General features: G+C 34.5%; 1 protein-coding gene across 1 annotated transcript in view; it reads right to left on the bottom strand.

Moving 5' to 3' along the window:
• LRP1B (LDL receptor related protein 1B) overlaps positions 1 to 18900 on the bottom strand; it is a 2167013-nt gene that overhangs the window by 840547 nt on the left and 1307566 nt on the right. The window contains exon 18 of the mRNA XM_070768349.1: positions 17886 to 18002. Coding sequence (XP_070624450.1) covers positions 17886 to 18002 — 117 coding nt within the window. The remainder of the gene's footprint in view (positions 1 to 17885; positions 18003 to 18900) is intronic.

Raw genomic sequence — 18900 nt, 5'->3', positions numbered from 1 at the left:
TTTACTTAATTAAATCAAAAGACCTTGTTTACTAACAGGTAACTACAATGACATACCCATAACAATAAACACTGAAAAAACAAAGCATAGAATTAGCACAGGAAATGATTCTAAAAAAAGAATTGGTCAGCCAATTCAAAGGATTAGTGAATTGAGCAGACAATTTTGTCAAAATAAGATCAGATAATCAGGACTGATTACAAGAGAAAAATAAGGTAGTAATAATAAGAGAAAAGATGATTGTAAACAGTTCATCCAAGGAATTCAAAGAAGCTTACTAATATTTCCCAGGATAAAATTTTTCATATAATGAAAGTAATTCATATAGAGTTAACATGATTTACTCAATATCAGACCTTTTATCTCCCAAGACAATATCCAAGGAATCATATATCCTCACACACACAACTTATTTAATAGACATTAAAAAAAAAGAAAAAGAAGCATGAAAAAACCTCCATCAATTCACTGGTATAAAGACAGAAAAAAATGACACAGAGATAGATTTGTGGCCTATATTCTTTACTACTGTTCCCTGACAGCAGTAGTCAAAGTCATTTTGTGGCAAATACTTGGTTTTCTCTCTAACCTCCATCTGACGGCTGGGGGACCATCAATATTTTCACGTTTTAGTCTTTAGCTTGTCTCAGAGCTACCAATGTGGCTGAGTTAGACTCAGGCTGCCCAAATTCCTTCAGCCAAACCTATTCACCTCTTATCTAGCTACACAATTCTGTATCTGTCTATAGCTTTACTTCTGGAATTTAGTAAAAAATGTATGAATAATAACAACAGATTTTTGTGCTTGAAAAACAAAGAAATAAGAAATGTTTGATTATATAAAACTATTTTACTCCTAAAGAAACTGAAATCATGAATGTTAGGCTTGCCTAAGGTTATGTATACCTCCTTAATGGAAATTAGGTTATTAGAATTAAGTTCATCAAACTCTCCATCTATCCCTCTTTCTATAACATCCTACTATCAATATTCTACCTTATTTTAACTTATTATCCATGAAAGTACCTAAACTGTTACTTTACCCATATTTTCCATCTATCTTAAATATAAAAGTTACGTTAGTTCTCATAAATTGTTTCATTATATAAAGAGAGTTTTTTGTGCCCAGTAGAAATGAGTCTCTAAATACTTTCAATAGTTTAGTATTTGGTTCACCAGTTTCCATACATACCAGCCAATATTTCATAATTCTATAAGAGTCCTTTAGACTGCAAGGAGATCCAAACCAGTCCATTCTAAAGGAGATCAGTCCTGGGTGTTCATTGGAAGGACTGATGCTAAAGCTGAAACTTTGGCCACCCCATGCGAAGAGCTGACTCATTGGAAAAGACTCTGATGCTGGGAGAGATTGGGGGCAGGAGGGGAAGGGGACGACAGAGGATGAGATGGCTGGATGGCATCACCGACTCAATGGACATGAGTTTGAGTAAACTCCGGGAGTTGGTGATGGACAGGAAGGCCTGGTGTGCTGCATTTCTTGGGGTCGCAAAGAGTCGGACACGACTGAGCGACTGAACTGAACTGAACTGAATATCAAAAATACCAATTATTTTGAATTTTGATATTTCTTTAAAATCTGCAACACTATCAACTCTTACTTTATTCATAAGTGGATTATAGCAAGATTTACTCGATCATTTTTGTCACAGTTTTTTGGGTCTATCTTTTTCCTTAATGTTTTAAACACAACCCTTTAAATAAAACCCATTCTAGTGGGTAACAACTGAATCCTTGATCTCACACATGCATGGGGAGTTTTTCTGCCTGCATCTCCCTCTGTCATCACACTCTCTGGCCTGTTGGATAAGGCTGATCTCACCCACCACGCCATCTCACTTGGGCCAACAGTTCCCTGCACTGCACCATTTATGAGAAGATTTGAGTGGTGGTTACCACTGGCCCCCTTATGGCCTTGCTCTCTTTATGGGACTTGGGCCTTTTTGGCAGTCATGCTTCCCAGGTTTCCCCTCCAGGCCTACTCTGAGTCTTTTTTTTTTTTTTTAAGAGGACTTTACAAAGTACTCCCAGTAGTAATTCTTCTAAAAAGTTGCCATTGAGCATTTTCTTAGTACTAACAAAATATACTTTAGGAAATGAGAATTTTAAATGACATTGCTACAATTCCTATAGAACTTTCCATTTTCTTTTAAAAACCATGACATTTTAAAGTTAAAAGTCTATGTCAACATGTAGTTTTTGGCAAATCACTAATAACTAGAATGAAAAGCAAAAGTGAAAAGTGAAAGTGAAGCTGCTCAGTCGTGTCTGACTCTTTGCGAACCCATGGACGGTAGCCTACCAGGCTCCGTGGTACATGTGATTTTCCAGGCAAGAATATTGGAGTGGGCTGCCATTTCCTTCTCCAGGGGATCTTCCCAACCCAGGGATCAAACCTGGGTCTCCTGCCTTGCAGACAGACGCTTTACCATCTGAGCCACTAGGGAAACAAAATGCAAGCAAATTAATTTTGCATGGTCATATCAAAGGCCTTTTTTGTATATTATCCCAGAAATAATATTTCAAATATAAATCAGAGGCTAAAATATTCACCCTTGTTCTTAAAATTATGAAATGATGAGTTTTGGAGACTGAACTCTATTATGTAGCTAGAACTAGGAAAAGAGAGACAGCAGGGTGATCAGCAGTGATACAGACTACAAGTGATAGCCACGTTAATACTGGTAAACTATCCAGTGACAACATAAATTGCTATTATTTATTAAATAACAGGTAGGGAAAGTGGTGGCTTCCTAATAGATCTTGTTAACATGGATCCTTGACTACTTGCTTCTTTACTTAAGATTGCATAAAAGAAATTTCTTTGTGTGAATTTACCTTTGAGTATCCATCTTTGGTACTGGCATAATGGTTAAAATGGAAAGTATTATAAAAGTGAACAATATTTTACTAAATTTTATGATTACCAATGCCATGTCTTGAGATAGAATTTTAGAATAAGTGTTACTTTTTTAAACCAAAACACATGATCAGAGCCTAAATATGATTCAAGATAGAAGTAAAAAGGAGGCATATCCAGTGTTTAATTCTCTACCTTCCAATGCAGGGGGCACAGGTTCAACCCTTGATCTGGGAACTAAGATCCCACATGCCATGTGGTGCAGCCAAAAAAAAAAAAAGAAAAGTAGTAAAAAAAGGAAGCAATAACTGATACACAGAGATGAAAGACTATATCAAAAGTCATCTACAAAGCAACCGAACAAATACTCTGACACATGAAAAAGTACTCAAAAAAGAAATGAAAATGACCAAAGCATAATTAATTTAATCAATATCTCTTAGAAAGATTTTTCAATCTGAAAAAATGATGAAAATTCATTTATCTTTAAAGGATCAATATGAATATTGTAAAAAAATATGCTTTTTTCATTAGATAAATAAGTGTTTAATGTTTAGAAGATGTGGAGTAGACATGAATAGAGACTTTAAATGAAGTATAAGTTATGGTTAAAACGAGTAAGCAACTACACGCAGACTGTAAGAAATGATGACAATTAATTTTTAAATAATATTACATCTTTAGTCATAATAGGTTAATTCACATGTTAAAATCTCTTTTCTATGAAGTTTGAAATATATTAACCAACATCATAAATTTTATTAGGAAAAAATGAATCCCTCAAGGCATTTGGAAGCTTCTAAAATTTGGCATAGAGGCATACATCAGAGACATTGCAGGCTTGGTCTCAGAAAACATCAAAAAAACTGCATTTTCAATAAAGTGAGCCACATAAATATTTTAATTTTTTGATGCACATAAAGGTTATGTTCACATTATACTTGTGTCACATTATGTCTAGAAAACATACATACCTTAATTAATACTTTATTGATAAAAATGCTATCATCTGACAGCACAAGTTTCCCACAAGTTTTCAATTTGTAAAAAAAAGTATCTTGAAAGTGCAATAAAGCAAAACACAATTAAATGAGATATACTGTCAGTTGAGAAATTTTCCCTGTGACCTTTAAGATTCTATCCAGTTCTTAGATTCTAATTTTAAAAAGCAGCCAAAAGAAGCATTTGGAAATTAGTTTCCAAAAGGTAAAAACTTCCAAAGTGAGTAAAATAATTGAAAATTCAATGTATTTTCACTAAGAAAATGAGTCATGCCTCTTATGCTCACAGTAAATATATGTACATGTGTAAGTAAATACAACATATGCATATGTGTAAGAAATTAATAAATAAGCATCTCAGTTACGTAGATTTGGGAGATAAGAAGGGGGAGTTCTCATACCCTGGGATGATAGCTGAGCCCAACAGGAAAAAAAAGACTCCTTTTGCCAACTTCCTTTTCCCCTCTGTAAGAGTTCTCCGTCCCTTGTGAGGCTTTGCATGTGGCTCACCATGGTTGCAGACCCTGAATTGCAATACTCCTCTGATTCCGAAGAAAGTCACCTTTCCTGGAGAAATATCTGCCAATCTATTTGCTTTATGTCAATATTTGCATATAGTGCACATGTGTTCTTAAACAACTAATTTCCTTTCTGATTTATTACTTATATAATATTTGGTTACATCATCTTTCTTGCAATTATGACTGAGTTTATAGGACCAATAGGTAAATTCCACAAAGAAGAAAAAGGTGGGAAGAGAAGAAAGCAAAGAGTAACTCATTAAAAAAAAATAAAGGTATTAATTTAATGGACACCTGGAAAAAGTAAAGTTACTAATGATTCAATTTTGTTTTCTTATTGGTAAATCACACAGGCTTTCTATTCACAGACTCTTGGTTTGTAACATGGTATCCTGGGTCCCTTAAGTCCATAAGGTCAAGAAGTCAGAAAAAATGTCATCTGGTAATGCATGACACTCTAAAATAATTTAATGTAGAACAAATATGGTTTCTCACCTGAATAATTCCTAGGATTATCACAGCATTCCAATAAAACACAGTAACTGAATTTCAGAAAAATGAAAGAACTGATAAATAAAGAAACATTAAAATTATCTTGGGCTTTTCTCTGCCTAATAATGCAGTCAACTGTACAAAACATTTTAGAAAGACTTTCATAAAAAAAATTTTAATACAATGTAGACCTCCTCCCTTTTTTCACTAATGTTGTAAAACTCTGCTTTCATAGCTCAGTGTCCTATAATTAGCATCTGATGGTGATAAGAAATGAGGTACAATGACAATATACATTTTTCCCCTAAAAAATAAACTTTTAAAAAACAAATCTGATATTTTCCCTGTTCTTCAATATGAGTATTACTTTTAAAATTGAAAATAGAACCTAATATTTTGTTTTGTTTCTGGATACTTGTTCTGTTAAAATATCATTATGAAGTATTGCATTTGATAAAGTCTTAAATGTTACACAGTGTCTTTTCCTTCTTGACTTTGCATAAGTATTATTTGACTTTGGATCTTCCTTGAGACATAAATTACAGGACTCTTGGAAAGACTACCTGATTAACTCAGAAAAAGAAACATATTAAACCAAAGTGGCTTACATTTTAACATGTTGAAATTACAGCACAGAAAAGAAAACTATATTTTATTTCTACAGTTACTTCAACCTCATAGAATATATAATATGGATTAATGGGCTGTTAAAAAATCTTCTATTGTTGCAGGTAGAATGTTCAACTTATCTATTATATTTTTCACCTAAAATTTATTGCCAGGTTATATGTATGCTATTGCGTAAGTGGCAACAATTTTCTCTTTCTCTCAAGGGTAATCATGGTTGGTATGGTACTTATATTTATCCACTATACACAGCTTAGACAGATGTTTCCCAGTGAGGTAGATTTCAGATGAAATTTACATTCTTTCCTGTCTCTAATCTAGGAATTGTCCTACTTATTCCTCCTTTTTGTTCCCCATATAAATATTTCTAAATAATGTATTATTGAAGTCTCAAAATACAGTTATTCCAGGTTCATTTGAGAGCATGTATTACATATTATATATATATATACACACACATATGAATTTGACTATGACAAGTGTGTGGAAAATTCATAGAAGATTCAAGTTAAAATAATGACAAGGTAAGGATAATATAGGAGCCCATGGTTAGAAAGTGTTAATTTCTCAGTCGTGTCTGAATCTTTGTGATGCCTTGGACTGTAGCCCACCAGGTTCCTCTGCCCATGGAATTCTCCAGGCAAGAATACTGGAGTAGAAAGCCATTTTGTTCTCCAGGAGATCTTCCTGACCCAGGCTTCTAGAACGGCAGGCATATTTTTTACCATCTGAGCCACTTAGGGAAGCCCTGATGTTAATCTAAATATGATGAAGACTATAATACATTATACATTATTATTTATTGAGAAGAGGCACTAGGTAGCCCACATTAACACATTACTTACACTCTACTCAACAGCTCTGCAATTGTCATTACCAACTCAAATTTTCAGAAGAAAACAGTATGATTTGCCTGAGGACACACTCATTACCAACTTGTGTCAGAGTAAAATCCTAATGCTTATCTGATTCCAAAATTAAATTATTTTTCACTATACCATTCTGATTATACCTATGTCCTTAAAAGAATCATAGCATAAAAATATTGGGCAAAAGATATGAAAAATTTATTATTCTTTCTGTGGTTTATGTCTTCTATTTTTACTCCAACCCTAGTTTTTACTACTCTAATGTTTATAATTATAGTTATGGAAAATAATACTTTTTAAAATTATAGCAATTGTAGGACCATATCCTCTGAGAAAATATACAACATTTCTATATACCAATGCTAGTTGTGGCTCCAGTGAATTGGTACTTTGGTAGGACAAATTTCAAAAGATCCAATAAATACACTTTAAAAAAAATTATAAGAGAATAGGGTGCCACAAATTATCTTTATTTTACTACCCTTTCACTGTTGTTACATAAAAACCTCATATCTCACATATGCCAAGTATAAAGAACATAAACATTATAAGCAGGTGAATCCTGAGTTCAAATTCTTGTATTATCACTAATTAATGTGTGACATTGGGCAGTTACTTAACACCTCTGATCTCTGGTTCCTATTCTATGAAACAGAGTAGAAAACTACTGTGAAAGTTTTTACCCATTCAAGATATTTTACTAAACACTTTGTTTAGTTAGTTTAAATAGAGTTCTAGACCTTAGAGATATATCACCCAGAAAGAATGAATGTATGAATGAATCAAATGTAGTAGGCACTGGGAATACAGAATTCAGCATTCTCTTTTCTCAGAGTACTTACAATCTGATAGGAAAAACATTTGTAATTTAATTAAACAAGCGACTTAATAAACCTCTGATAAGTGCTATGACAAGGGCAGTGCCAGGTGTTATTTAAACACACAACAGAAGCATCTAATCTTAGATATGGTTTCCCAGAGGAGTGATGTACAAGTTGATACAAATAACAGGTTCAGGTTAAATCAGACAAACAGGAGGGAAAGTGGTGCTTTTAGAATATTCCAGAAAGATGGCATTTCTGAAAGCCCAGAAGTCAGAGTACATAAAATATATGAGAAACTGCAAGAACTCCAGAATGGCTGCAATAAGGTGTAAGACAGAAGTAGTGGAATTTTAGGAGCTATAAACAGGCTTGAGAGACAGATTCAGAAATGATCACCATTGATATAATAAAGACTTGGAAGTCAAAGGGACACCCAGGGAGTATATAAAGAATGAGACTGAGAACGAGAAAAGAAATATTGAATAGCTCTGGCAATGTGACAGACACAAGAGAAATTCTAGATAAAGTAGCAACCAAACATTTTAACACATAGGTGAATGTGTAAAAAAAATAATACAAATTTTCAGAACCCAGAAATGAGAATGGTACAGAAAACTAGATCAGCTAGTGAACTATAAATACTGGATGTGTGTGTGTGTGTGTGTGTGTGTGTGTGTGTGTGTGTGTGACTTTGCTTGGAAAGGCAATAGAAGAATGATAGAATTATAATCTACATGTTTGAGGACTAATGACAGCTTCACATAGGTGATAAATCTTTAATTCCACAAAGGCATTGATCCTAGTGTAGACCCAGTCTCAGAGGTTAAAATTCCATGGAAGGAAGCATCAGACGACATTCCTCTCAATACAAGGAAATGTCTTAGCTTGGACTGTAAGTGAAAAAATATATAGTCTTCCCTGTACATGTATGAAGACTATATCATAAGTTCTAGTTTCTACAGTTCAGGAAACCTCAACCTTAAAAACTAAAGGTAAAAATTAATTCAGGGCACATAACATTTCCAAGAATTCTCATGGTGTTTAATGCAGCCGATCTGAAGACAAGTCTTAAGGACTTCCATAGGGCCAAAATATATATATATATATATATATATATATATATATATATATATATATAATAGTCTCAAAGTTCAAAAATCACAAAAAATAAAACAAAAATTAAAAAGGTGAAAGAAAAAATCTGGTGAGAGAAATTCAGCAGATGCAGCAAATGGCAGAAATACATCTACAAGCTCTACACATATTTTAAAAATATCTGACAGAAATGAGATTGAAATATGATAGGAACTATAAAATAGGGAAGTCAAAATTTAATTAAAGGAGAAAGACAAATTGTTTAAATGTAAATCATTCTGAGACATTCTGAGAAAAAAAAAGTAGGGAGACTTGAAAAATAATCAAATAGAATATTTAGAAATGAAAACTAGAGCCTTGAACTTTCAAAATGCATCAGTTCAGTTACTCAGTCATGTCCAACTCTTTGCAACCCTGTTGACTCCAGCACACCAGGCCTTCCCGTCCATCACCAACTCCTGGAACTTGCTCAAACTCATGTCCATTGAGTTGGTGATCCCATCCAACCATGTTATCCTCTGTCGTCCCCTTCTCTTCCTGCCTTCAGTCTTTCCCAGCATCAGAGTCTTTTCCAATGAGTCAGTTCTTTGCATCAGGTGGCCAAAGTATTGGAGCTTCAGCTTCAGCATCAGTCCTTTCATAGGATATTCAGTATTGATTTCCTTTAGGATTGACTGGTTTGATCTCCTTTCAGCCTACGGGACTCTCAAGAGTCTTCTCCAATACCACAGTTCAAAAGCATCAATTCTTTTGTGCTCAGCTTTCTTTATAGTCCAACTCTCACATCCATATATGACTACTGGAAATACCATAGCTTTGACTAGACAGACCTTTGTTAGCAAAGTAATGTCTCTGCTTTTTTATGCTGTCTATGTTGGTCATAGCTTTTCTTCCAAGGAACAAACGTCTTTTAATTTCATGGCTGCAGTCACCATCTGCAGTGATTTTGGAGCCCAGGAAAATAAAGTCCGTTACTATTTCAATTGTCTCCTCATCTATTTGCCATGAGGTGATGGGACCAGATGCCATGATCTTAGTTTTCTGAATGTTGAGCTTTAAGCCAACTTTTTCACTTTCCTCTTTCACTTTCATCAAGAGGGTCTTTAGTTCTTCTTTGCTTTCTGCCATAAGGGTGGTGCCATTGCATATCTGAGGTTATTGATGTTTCTCCCAGCAAAAGTTAAATTACAAATTCATACATCTGAAGGAACAATTATTAAACTGGAATACAAGTCTGAAGAGATTGCCATGGTTTCAGTTCAAAAATAATGTAAGAAGGGATCAAGAATCATGAAGAATAGACTAAAATGAACAAGTATTAACCTAATAGTTCCAAAAATATGGAAGAGAGAAAGTGGAGATTAGATATTATTCAAAAGGAAACTTCTCTAGAATTTCCCAGAATTTATGAGAGATATGACTTTAGATATAAGAAGTACAATCTATCTTAAGATAATTAAAAATAAATGTACATATAGAAACACTGTAGTAAAACAGCAAATACCAAGAGGAAATTTATAATACCTAAGCTAACCTGTAAAATGATTGACAATACTGAATTAGGAGTTGAAATTGTACTCTCATTTCCAAACAAATAAATAAGAAATGAGAATGTTTTAGAAAACAATTTACTTCCTTTCACAAAGAAAATAATGAAGGACTATCTGAAAGTTAGGCAGAGACAAAGAAACTAGAGAAGTGTAGGGGTTAAATGAGAAAATATCTTCTCATAGTAGACAAGAGGAAAAAATGTTTCAAGAAGAAGCACCGCTGTGATGAAACTGTTCAGATAACATTAAATACAAACTGACATGCCCTATCCAGACTTTTTTTTCCCCCTTGTTGAGCTTGACAAAGACCATTTTCATGAGTTTCCACTTTTTATAGTCAACTAAGTGGCAGATGGATATACAAATTTTATTCAGATTTCCCAAGACATTAGTTGTAAGGAAAGAATTAATGTGATAGTTGATGAGATGTGTATGATCAAAGGAGAATTTGGTAGTTATGTTGGTAGTAACCTTTTTAAAGAAAGTGAAAGTTGAATATGCATAAATATTAATGAGTAGAAACCAGTGGGTTAGATGGAAAATAGAGGAGAGAGAAAAGTTACATTTTCTGTTTTTATACATTTTATGGCAGCAGAAATATTTTCAAAGACTGGATTCATATCTGAGAGTGATAAGCATCCCTGACAATTAAAATAATTATTTTTAAATAAATTTACTTGAATTTTTAAATCTAAACGTGTATATATATATATATATAGTTATATACAAAATAGGGACAGAGATGGACTAGATTATGGACATATATTGAGCGTAGAATTTCATTACCATATAGGACCCAGTCTTATTGTGTAAAGATTATACATGTCAAAGAAAGGTTATGTATAAATTTTCATTGATAAACATGCATCAATTAGAAAATTCACATATACGCACACCAGGTAGCATGTCATTTAGCTTCTTATCTCTTTCATAGCACTTGTCATAGTTTTTAAGTATTTTGTTTATTACTGATTGAAGTTTGGTTTTTACCCTCTCTCCCTCTTTTACCTCTAACAGAAGCTTTGCCTTTTTTTAATAATTCAGGCATCTAGAACATAGTAAATGAAAATATGTGACTTGGTGAACTCTAGAAGATAGAAAAACTGAGTTTAAAATATTTGAGAGCGGGTCAATAAAACACATAGTTGAGGCTCTGAAAAGGATACTGGCTCAGGGGAAAAAACAAAAGTTGCATTCTGACTGCCTTTTGGCAGTTTACCCTGGGGTAGGGTCCCAACTTCAGTCACCCAAGTTCTGTTTAAATGCTAGAAAATATCTCATAGCAATGAACAGCAACTCATGATTCAAATATTCACCTATGCATATAGCTTTTTCTTTGCAAAATGCCAGCTCAGCATGATGGAAATGATGTTTCCTTTATCAGTATAGGACTTCAGTCTGATATCTTTCAAAACATTAGAATAAAAAAAAAAAAAGGATATTGGAAATATTGCTATTTTCTGAACTAACTGCAACTGGACCAACTCCAGCCACAGTTGAAAATATATATTTCCATTTGAGAACATATATACACACATATATAGTCTCATTTGAGAATAGAAAATTATTTATAAAGAAGAAAAAGGAAGATATATCTATAACAAATCTATTTAATAACATTTTATTGAATGACTACTAGATACTAGATACCAGGTGCTATATAGATTATATATATATATTTGATTCTGATTACATATATGTTTGAGTATACATGTGCATTTGTGTGTATGTTTACATATATGAGAATGTGTATATAGTGTGTGTTTATGTGTGTACATATGTGTAATTAATAAACACCTGGTATTAATTAATTAATAACCAATGACGTGATGAATGCTACTGAACTCTTTAAAGAAGTCAAGTTTACTTTTGACAGAAATGTAAAGGGTTGCACCACAGAAGTGCACCATATACACCTCTATGTAAAGGTCAGCACCATAGAGGTAGTTGTAACTATTATTGCCCAGCAGCTAGCAAGCCAAGAAATTGCTTCTGTTAGTAGAAAGCTCTAGGTGCAAAGGAAAAGCAAGAGAAGTGGACTGAATCATGTAATAGAGAGACTTGGTGAGAAATTTAACCAGCAGGCAGGGACTAAATTAATAGGTATTAGGAGAGTAATTTTCACAAATCAGGTTGCATACAGAATTACCTGTTCATCTTTTAAAGCTGCCTATACCTGAGCCACTATTATACTTCATTTGGTGAAATAGGGCATAATAAAGTTCCCCAGGTGTAGCGGATTACATCATATGTCTCAAAAAGATTTGTCCAATTTTTAAACCCTAGTACCTGTGATTGTGACCTTATTTAGAAAGTGTCTTTGTAGATGTAATTAAGTTAAGGATCTTGAGATGAGATCATCCTGGATTAAGAGTGGGCAATGACTGATGTCCTTGTAGGAGAAAGAGACACAGAGAAGAATCTATGTGAAGACAAAACAATAGATTAGAGTTAGGCTGCCACAATCAAGAAGAGTCAGGAGCCCACAGAAACTGAAGAGGCAAGAAAGTATTCCCTTTAGAAGAGGCTCTGCTAACATCTTCTGTTTGACCACTTCCAATTTACCTTGATTCATGGACCTAACATTCCAGGTTCTTATGCAATATTGCTCTTTAGAGCATAGGACTTTACTTCCATCACCAGTCACATCCAAACTGGGCATTGTTTACTGACCTGGGGAGTTCATCTTTCAGTGTCATATCTTTTTGCCTTTTCATACTGTTCATGGGGTTCTCAAGGCAAGAATATTGAAATGGTTTGCCATTCCCTTCTCCAGCGGACACATTTTGTCAGAACCCTCCACCATGACCTGTCCATCTTGGGTGGCCCTACAGGGCATGGCTCATAGTTTTATTCAGTTAGACAAGGCAGTGATCCATATGATCAGTTTGATTAGTTTTCTATGATTGTGGTTTCCATTCTGTCTGCCCTCTGATGGAAGAGGATAAGGATAAGAAGCTTATGGAAGCTTCCTGATGGGAGAGATTGACTGGGGGGAACTGGGTCTTATTTTAATGGGCGGGGCCATGCTCAGCAAATCTTTATTCCAATTTTCTGTTGACGGGTGGGGCTGTGTTCCCTCCCTGTTGTTTGACCTGAGACCAAACTATGGTAGGGGTAATGAAGATAATGGCAACTTCCTTCGAAAGGTCTTGTGTACACAATGTTGTGTTTAGTGCACTTAACCCTGCAGCAGGCCACTGTTGATCCATGCCTCTGCCAGAGACTCCTGGACACTCACAGAGAAGTTTGTTAAGGTGCTGCACTCAATATATTTCCAAATTTTCCAGCAAATTTGGAAAACTCAGCAGTGGCCACAGGACTGGAAAAGGTCCATTTTCATTCCAATCCCAAAGAAAGGCAATGCTAAAGAATCTTCAAACTACCACACAACTGCACATCTCACATGCAAGCAAAATAATGCTCAAAATTCTCAAAGCCAGGCTTCAATAGTATGTGAACTGAGAACTTCCAGATGTTCAAGCTGGATTTAGAAAATGTAAAGGAGCCAGAGATCAAATTGCCAACATCCATTGGATCATTGAAAAAGCAACCCAAAAATTGTTAAACTAAATTTTAAAATAAACAACTATGCTATTTTTGACTATTAATTGTCCAAGGGGAAAAAATGCAAGTTTGTGTGAAATATTATATTTAATCATGAAATACCCTTATATTTAATGCTACAGTGTGGAGATGGGAATGACGTTTGTTTGGATAATTGCTCCCATCATAAATTAGTTTTGCATATAAACAGTCATTAGGTGTATGTTAAATAAAATCAAATATGAAAGTTGATTCCCATAAGTCAGTAGTTCCTAAACTGTGGTCCCTGGAATAACAGCATGACCTACAGGATCAGAGGCTCTGGGAATGGGTTCTAGCCTTCTGTTTTTGAATGAACCCTACAGAGATTTTGATTTATGCTCAAGATTGAAAACAAGTGCCTTAATGGTACCGGAATCTGAGTGGTTTATTCATTACCCTGGGATGCTGCTGCTGCTAAGTCGCTTCAGTCGTGTCCGACTCTGCGTGACCCCATAGACGGCAGCCCACCAGGCTCCCCCATCCCTGGGATTCTCCAGACAAGAACACTGCAGTGGGTTGCCATTTCCTTCTCCAATGCATGAAAGTGAAAACTGAAAGTGAAGTCGCTCAGTCGTGTCCGACCCTCAGCGACCCCACGGACTGTAGCCTACCAGGCTCCTCCGTCCATGGGATTTCCCAGGCAAAAGTACTGGAGTAGGGTGCCATTGCCTTCTCCGACCCTGGGATGAGGCATGGGCATATAACTTTTAAGCTCCTCAGGCGATTCATTAATTGACAGCTAAAGTTGAGAACCAGTCATGTTGAGAACCAGGACATGATAGTCATGTCCTTAAAATAAGATTGACCATTTAGCTCCTTGACATACTTCTGAGACAAATTTCACAATTTTAACATTTCCTCTCTTATTTGCAGCATCAAATTACAGATGCTCCTTTCTATAGAGGGAATCTACTAAAACATTTAAAATATTATTTACATATCAAGAGAAAATCCTCAAGGGCCTTCCTAATTATGTAAGTATGTGCTCACATATAATCTGAACCCCAAATATGCAATTAACTTGTAAAGGCAAATGCATATAAAATTAATTAGGTTTGTAAAGAGGTCATAGTGAATCCTACTGAAAATTTGACCCCCCTTATAGTCCCTTCAGCTCCTAATTACTACCAGAAGCATTTTTAGTCACAAATTTCTCATGTTTTTAAACTCAAATTTTAATATTCTTTTCAATGTAAAACAATCATTATTAAACATAACAGAGGTGGTTTATGGAACTGAGGTGTAAAAAGAAAAAGTGATTACAGAATCTCCTAGTTGGATTAAATTTACAGGCACTTGGCTAACACCATCAGGAGAAGTGAAATATGATCAGTCCAAATTTTTAATAATGCTTAATAAAACTGGAAATTAGCTGAAACTATATTTATTTCTGGATTATTGCCAAGTAGAGTGACTGCTTTTTTTTTAAATTCAGCAAATTAAACAATTTACATCTTTTTTTTTGTCATTTTGTATTCAGTGCAGAGATAATTTCTGTTATGAGAGAAATTTAGGCCATTCTCTCTAAACATTAAAAGTTTATGGAAAGCTTCTCTACTGATGTAGATTTTAAGTTAAAATGACAATCTGAGAGATAAAAGTATGTTGCTAAAGAGAGGAACATGTTTGGAGAGAAACACGTTTCTTATGCTATAAAAGGTACTGAGACCAGCCCATATGGTTTACTGATATTCTCTAAAATTTCATGTTTTGGAACTATGCTATTTGACAAATAAACTTCACACTGTCTGTATATCCAGTGGTGTGCTGGAGGCATCTTGTACCAGCTTACAGAGCCAATTCTTAGATTTTCAAGGATTTTTGAGTCAGTTGTTAAGCACACAGGCAGTGTTTTAAAACATGATAAATCATATAAACTTACAATTAAGTAATATTGAAAACAAGGGTAATTAATACTCACAGTTTATAATTTTCTGGGTATTTTGCTTTTGAAGTTATTTATGTTGATTGTGTCTGTATCGTGGAAATACTGCATATTGTTATGTACATGTTCTCCTCCACATTCAGAGAGTCATGTTCACAAATTGATGTTGGCCATAGTGGGAGTATTTACGTCACAAAAATAAGCAACACTGGATTGGGGCTCTTCTCCACTAAGATATGTTGATTTATCAACACACAAATGAATAAAACTCACTACAGGTGTTTGTGCATTTAAATCAGATATTTATGGATATATAATGGCAACCCACTCCAGTACTCTTGCCTGGAAAATCCCACGGACAGAGGAGCGTGGTAGGCTACAGTCCATGCAGTTGCGAAGAGTCAGACACGACTGAGTGACTTCACTTCACTTCACTTTATAATGGCATTAACTTCCCTAGTAACTCAGTATGTAAAGAATCTGCCTGCAATTTTGGTGAACTGGGTTCGATTCCAGGTTGGGAAGATCCCTGGAGAAGGAAATGGCAACCCATTCCAGTATACTTGCCTGGAGAATCCCACTGACAGAGGAGTCTGACAGGCTAGAGTCCATGGGGTTGCAAAAGTCGGACATGACTTAGTGACTAAACCACCATAATGGCATTATCTGCCCCCTATCTGCACCTTATCCTTGGCTTCCAAACCAAGTTCACCGAAATGGTTGAGTTTTAGTTTTAAGCATACTTGGATTCATGGTCTAGTTCTGTTATTTATTAGTTTTGTTATCTCACACATGTTATTCATGACTTTAAATGTTGATTCTCTTAACTGTAAAATGTGGAAAGTAATATACTTCCAGTAGATTTTTCATAAAGATTCAGTAAGAAAATACGTCTGGACTTCTGACACCTTTTGTCCACTCACCTCATGAAAAGTTTGTTAGTTTGCTGGCATGATTATTTTAATTATTATTGAAATTTTAGGAATTCTTCTCTTTTGATTCAAATTACTAAAATAAAGAAAAAAATATTGCACTAGATCCATTGCTAAAAATAAGTCAGCTCAAAGTCCTGATCAAAATTCTCTAAAGAGCTCATCACAAATTTCCTACTCTGTTTTTCATGGCATTTCTTATCTGACTTGGAATTCTAACTCCAGACTTTCTCTGTATTTAACGTTTTCAGGTTGTTCATTATGTTTCTGGGATACTCTGGATGGAGATGCTAAGAGCAGAAAAGCATTTAAGTTTTTCTAAAAAGTAGAGCCCTCTAGAAGCAGACCCAGCCACATGATTTGTCTGGACATTGGAAAGGAGAGAAAATACACTGCTCAATCCCTTAACTGGCCAGCCCTCAGAAATTTTTCTACATGTAACATGTACAATTATGTAATTCTCTATTACTTTTTTTTTATTAGCATCTCTACTGTCTTCTGTGGAATGTCAATTGCCAATGATTAATACTTTATCTAGATTTTTTTTTGAGAGGTTGTAAACTCAAATGTTATAGGGACTTAGTGTGGTATAAAAAAAAATATTTAAAAGGAAAAATTTTAGGTAAACAGAGTGCACATGCTGAACAGAACTATTTTAATTGAGGAGTTAGAAAAAAGTCTCCTTATTTCTCTATTGGTAGAAATACTATAACATGGAGTCAAAATATTAAAAATACATACCCAGCTGTATTCTACTTTAATAAATGTGCTACACATGTCTAATTTATGCTGTCCTGTAGTAATTTAAAATATTCAAAGCCATGACTGAAATAAAGTGGAAGACTTAGAAAATCTGGTTCATTTCCTTATTGTGTTTTAGTACACAAATGATAATACGGCCTACTGATATATGGGTACAAATGGGTGTAATTAAATTGGCAACTTTATGCAATAATAGGAATTTTGCCTTTAAAAAAATGTTTTCAACTAATAAAAATTTTGTCCTTCAGAATGATACAACTCTTTAGAAATGAAACAAATGATTTATCAACTATGTATTCTCAGCCTCTATAGTGTATTGCTCCAAGAGTGTAACACATGCATACAAACAGGAAGCATGGCCTCCTCAGTTAGTCCACATGTCACTGAATGAGCTATTCTGTTTGAAAAATTTAATCATTATAGACATAAGATAAATAATGAACATCTGAGAACGTCCTGTTCGCCTTATAATAATCACTTCCTACTAAAATCTGCAATGTTTGGATCCATTTATTTTAGCCAATGATAATGGCTAGTGCCTCGTGAATGGGACACATTCTGGAGTTATCATTAAAGTACACACTCAGGCCCAAAAGGCAGTAATAAAAAGTAACATCTTCTGCCTTGTTGTCTTATATTCATAAAGAAATAAACAGCCTTTTAAAACAGATGATAGTGATATAATCTGTTTGAAAGTTAGAAAGTTAAGTGAAAGTTAAGTCGCTCAGTTGTGTCCGACTCTTTGTGACCCCACGGACTGTAGCCTACAATGCTCCTCCATCTATGGGAATTTCTAGGCAAGAGTACTGGAGTGGGTTGCCATTCCCTTCTCCAGTAACAGCCTGAAAGCTCACAACTTACCACAAGATGCTATTTCGTCTGTGTGGTCCCCACAGTCATCTTCCCGGTCACACAGCCATGCTCTGGGAATGCAGCGCCCGTTTCCACAAGAAAACTGGTCCACTTCGCATGTCCTGGCTAAGGTGATCAATTAATGCACAGAGGATAAATTTAGAGACCTTTTGAATAATATTAAGGATAAAATAAATCATACAATAACTCTTTTACACATAAGATATTACATTTCTCTATTAGATAAAATATTTTCTAATTAAATCTTTATTAAAATTTTGGTAATGCCAGCTTGTCAGCCTTTTCTAAAGTTCACATGCTCTGCCCTTCAATTAAATGAATGCTAAGTGACAAGATATTCTGTAATCTTCACACATGTTCATAAATGAAGCTGTGAATTCATTATTTTACAATTTTTGTCTGGCACATGCTGATGAATATATGACTGAATTAAATTTCCTCCAATTTTTAATTAACAAAAAATTATTTTGCATAGCCTTGGATGATAAGCCAAGAAACTTGCTATAATGAAGGAGGCAGGATTTGGAGATATCAGGGTAACTGGTTTCTAATTATGGGGTCAAAATTGTCTTTGTCCTCTAACGTTTTCAATGCATTTATTTTTGATCTACAAATGAGTTCAAGTATGGATAAGAATGCAGAAAATATTTTCTAAAAATATATATTTAGCCTTGAAATGGATTTTTTAAACTTACTTTTAAGTGTAGTGATACAAAAATGTATAACTTTTCAGTCAAAATATATTAATGAACTTTGCTTTGAGCTCTTTTAAGGATTTCAAGAAACACACACAGGAAACCTTGCTTTCTTTGCTAGCCAAAGGCAGTGGTTTAAAATTATTCAGTAAAGGGGTTATGTTCTATAAGGCATTTGATTGCCTTTTTCTATTATAATCAGATCAACTTTTGAAAGCATGAGAGCCTAGATAGCTTCCTAATTCTTCTTCCAGGCCTTAGTTTGTCACATATTTATTTTTAAATGTTTGGTTTTATTTTCCCTTTTG

Source organism: Bos indicus, chromosome 2 (genome assembly GCF_029378745.1).
Source record: "Bos indicus isolate NIAB-ARS_2022 breed Sahiwal x Tharparkar chromosome 2, NIAB-ARS_B.indTharparkar_mat_pri_1.0, whole genome shotgun sequence".
NCBI classification, from domain to species: domain Eukaryota; kingdom Metazoa; phylum Chordata; class Mammalia; order Artiodactyla; family Bovidae; genus Bos; species Bos indicus.
Note: the sequence above shows the minus strand (reverse complement) of the source record. Positions and strands in the feature narration are given on the sequence as shown.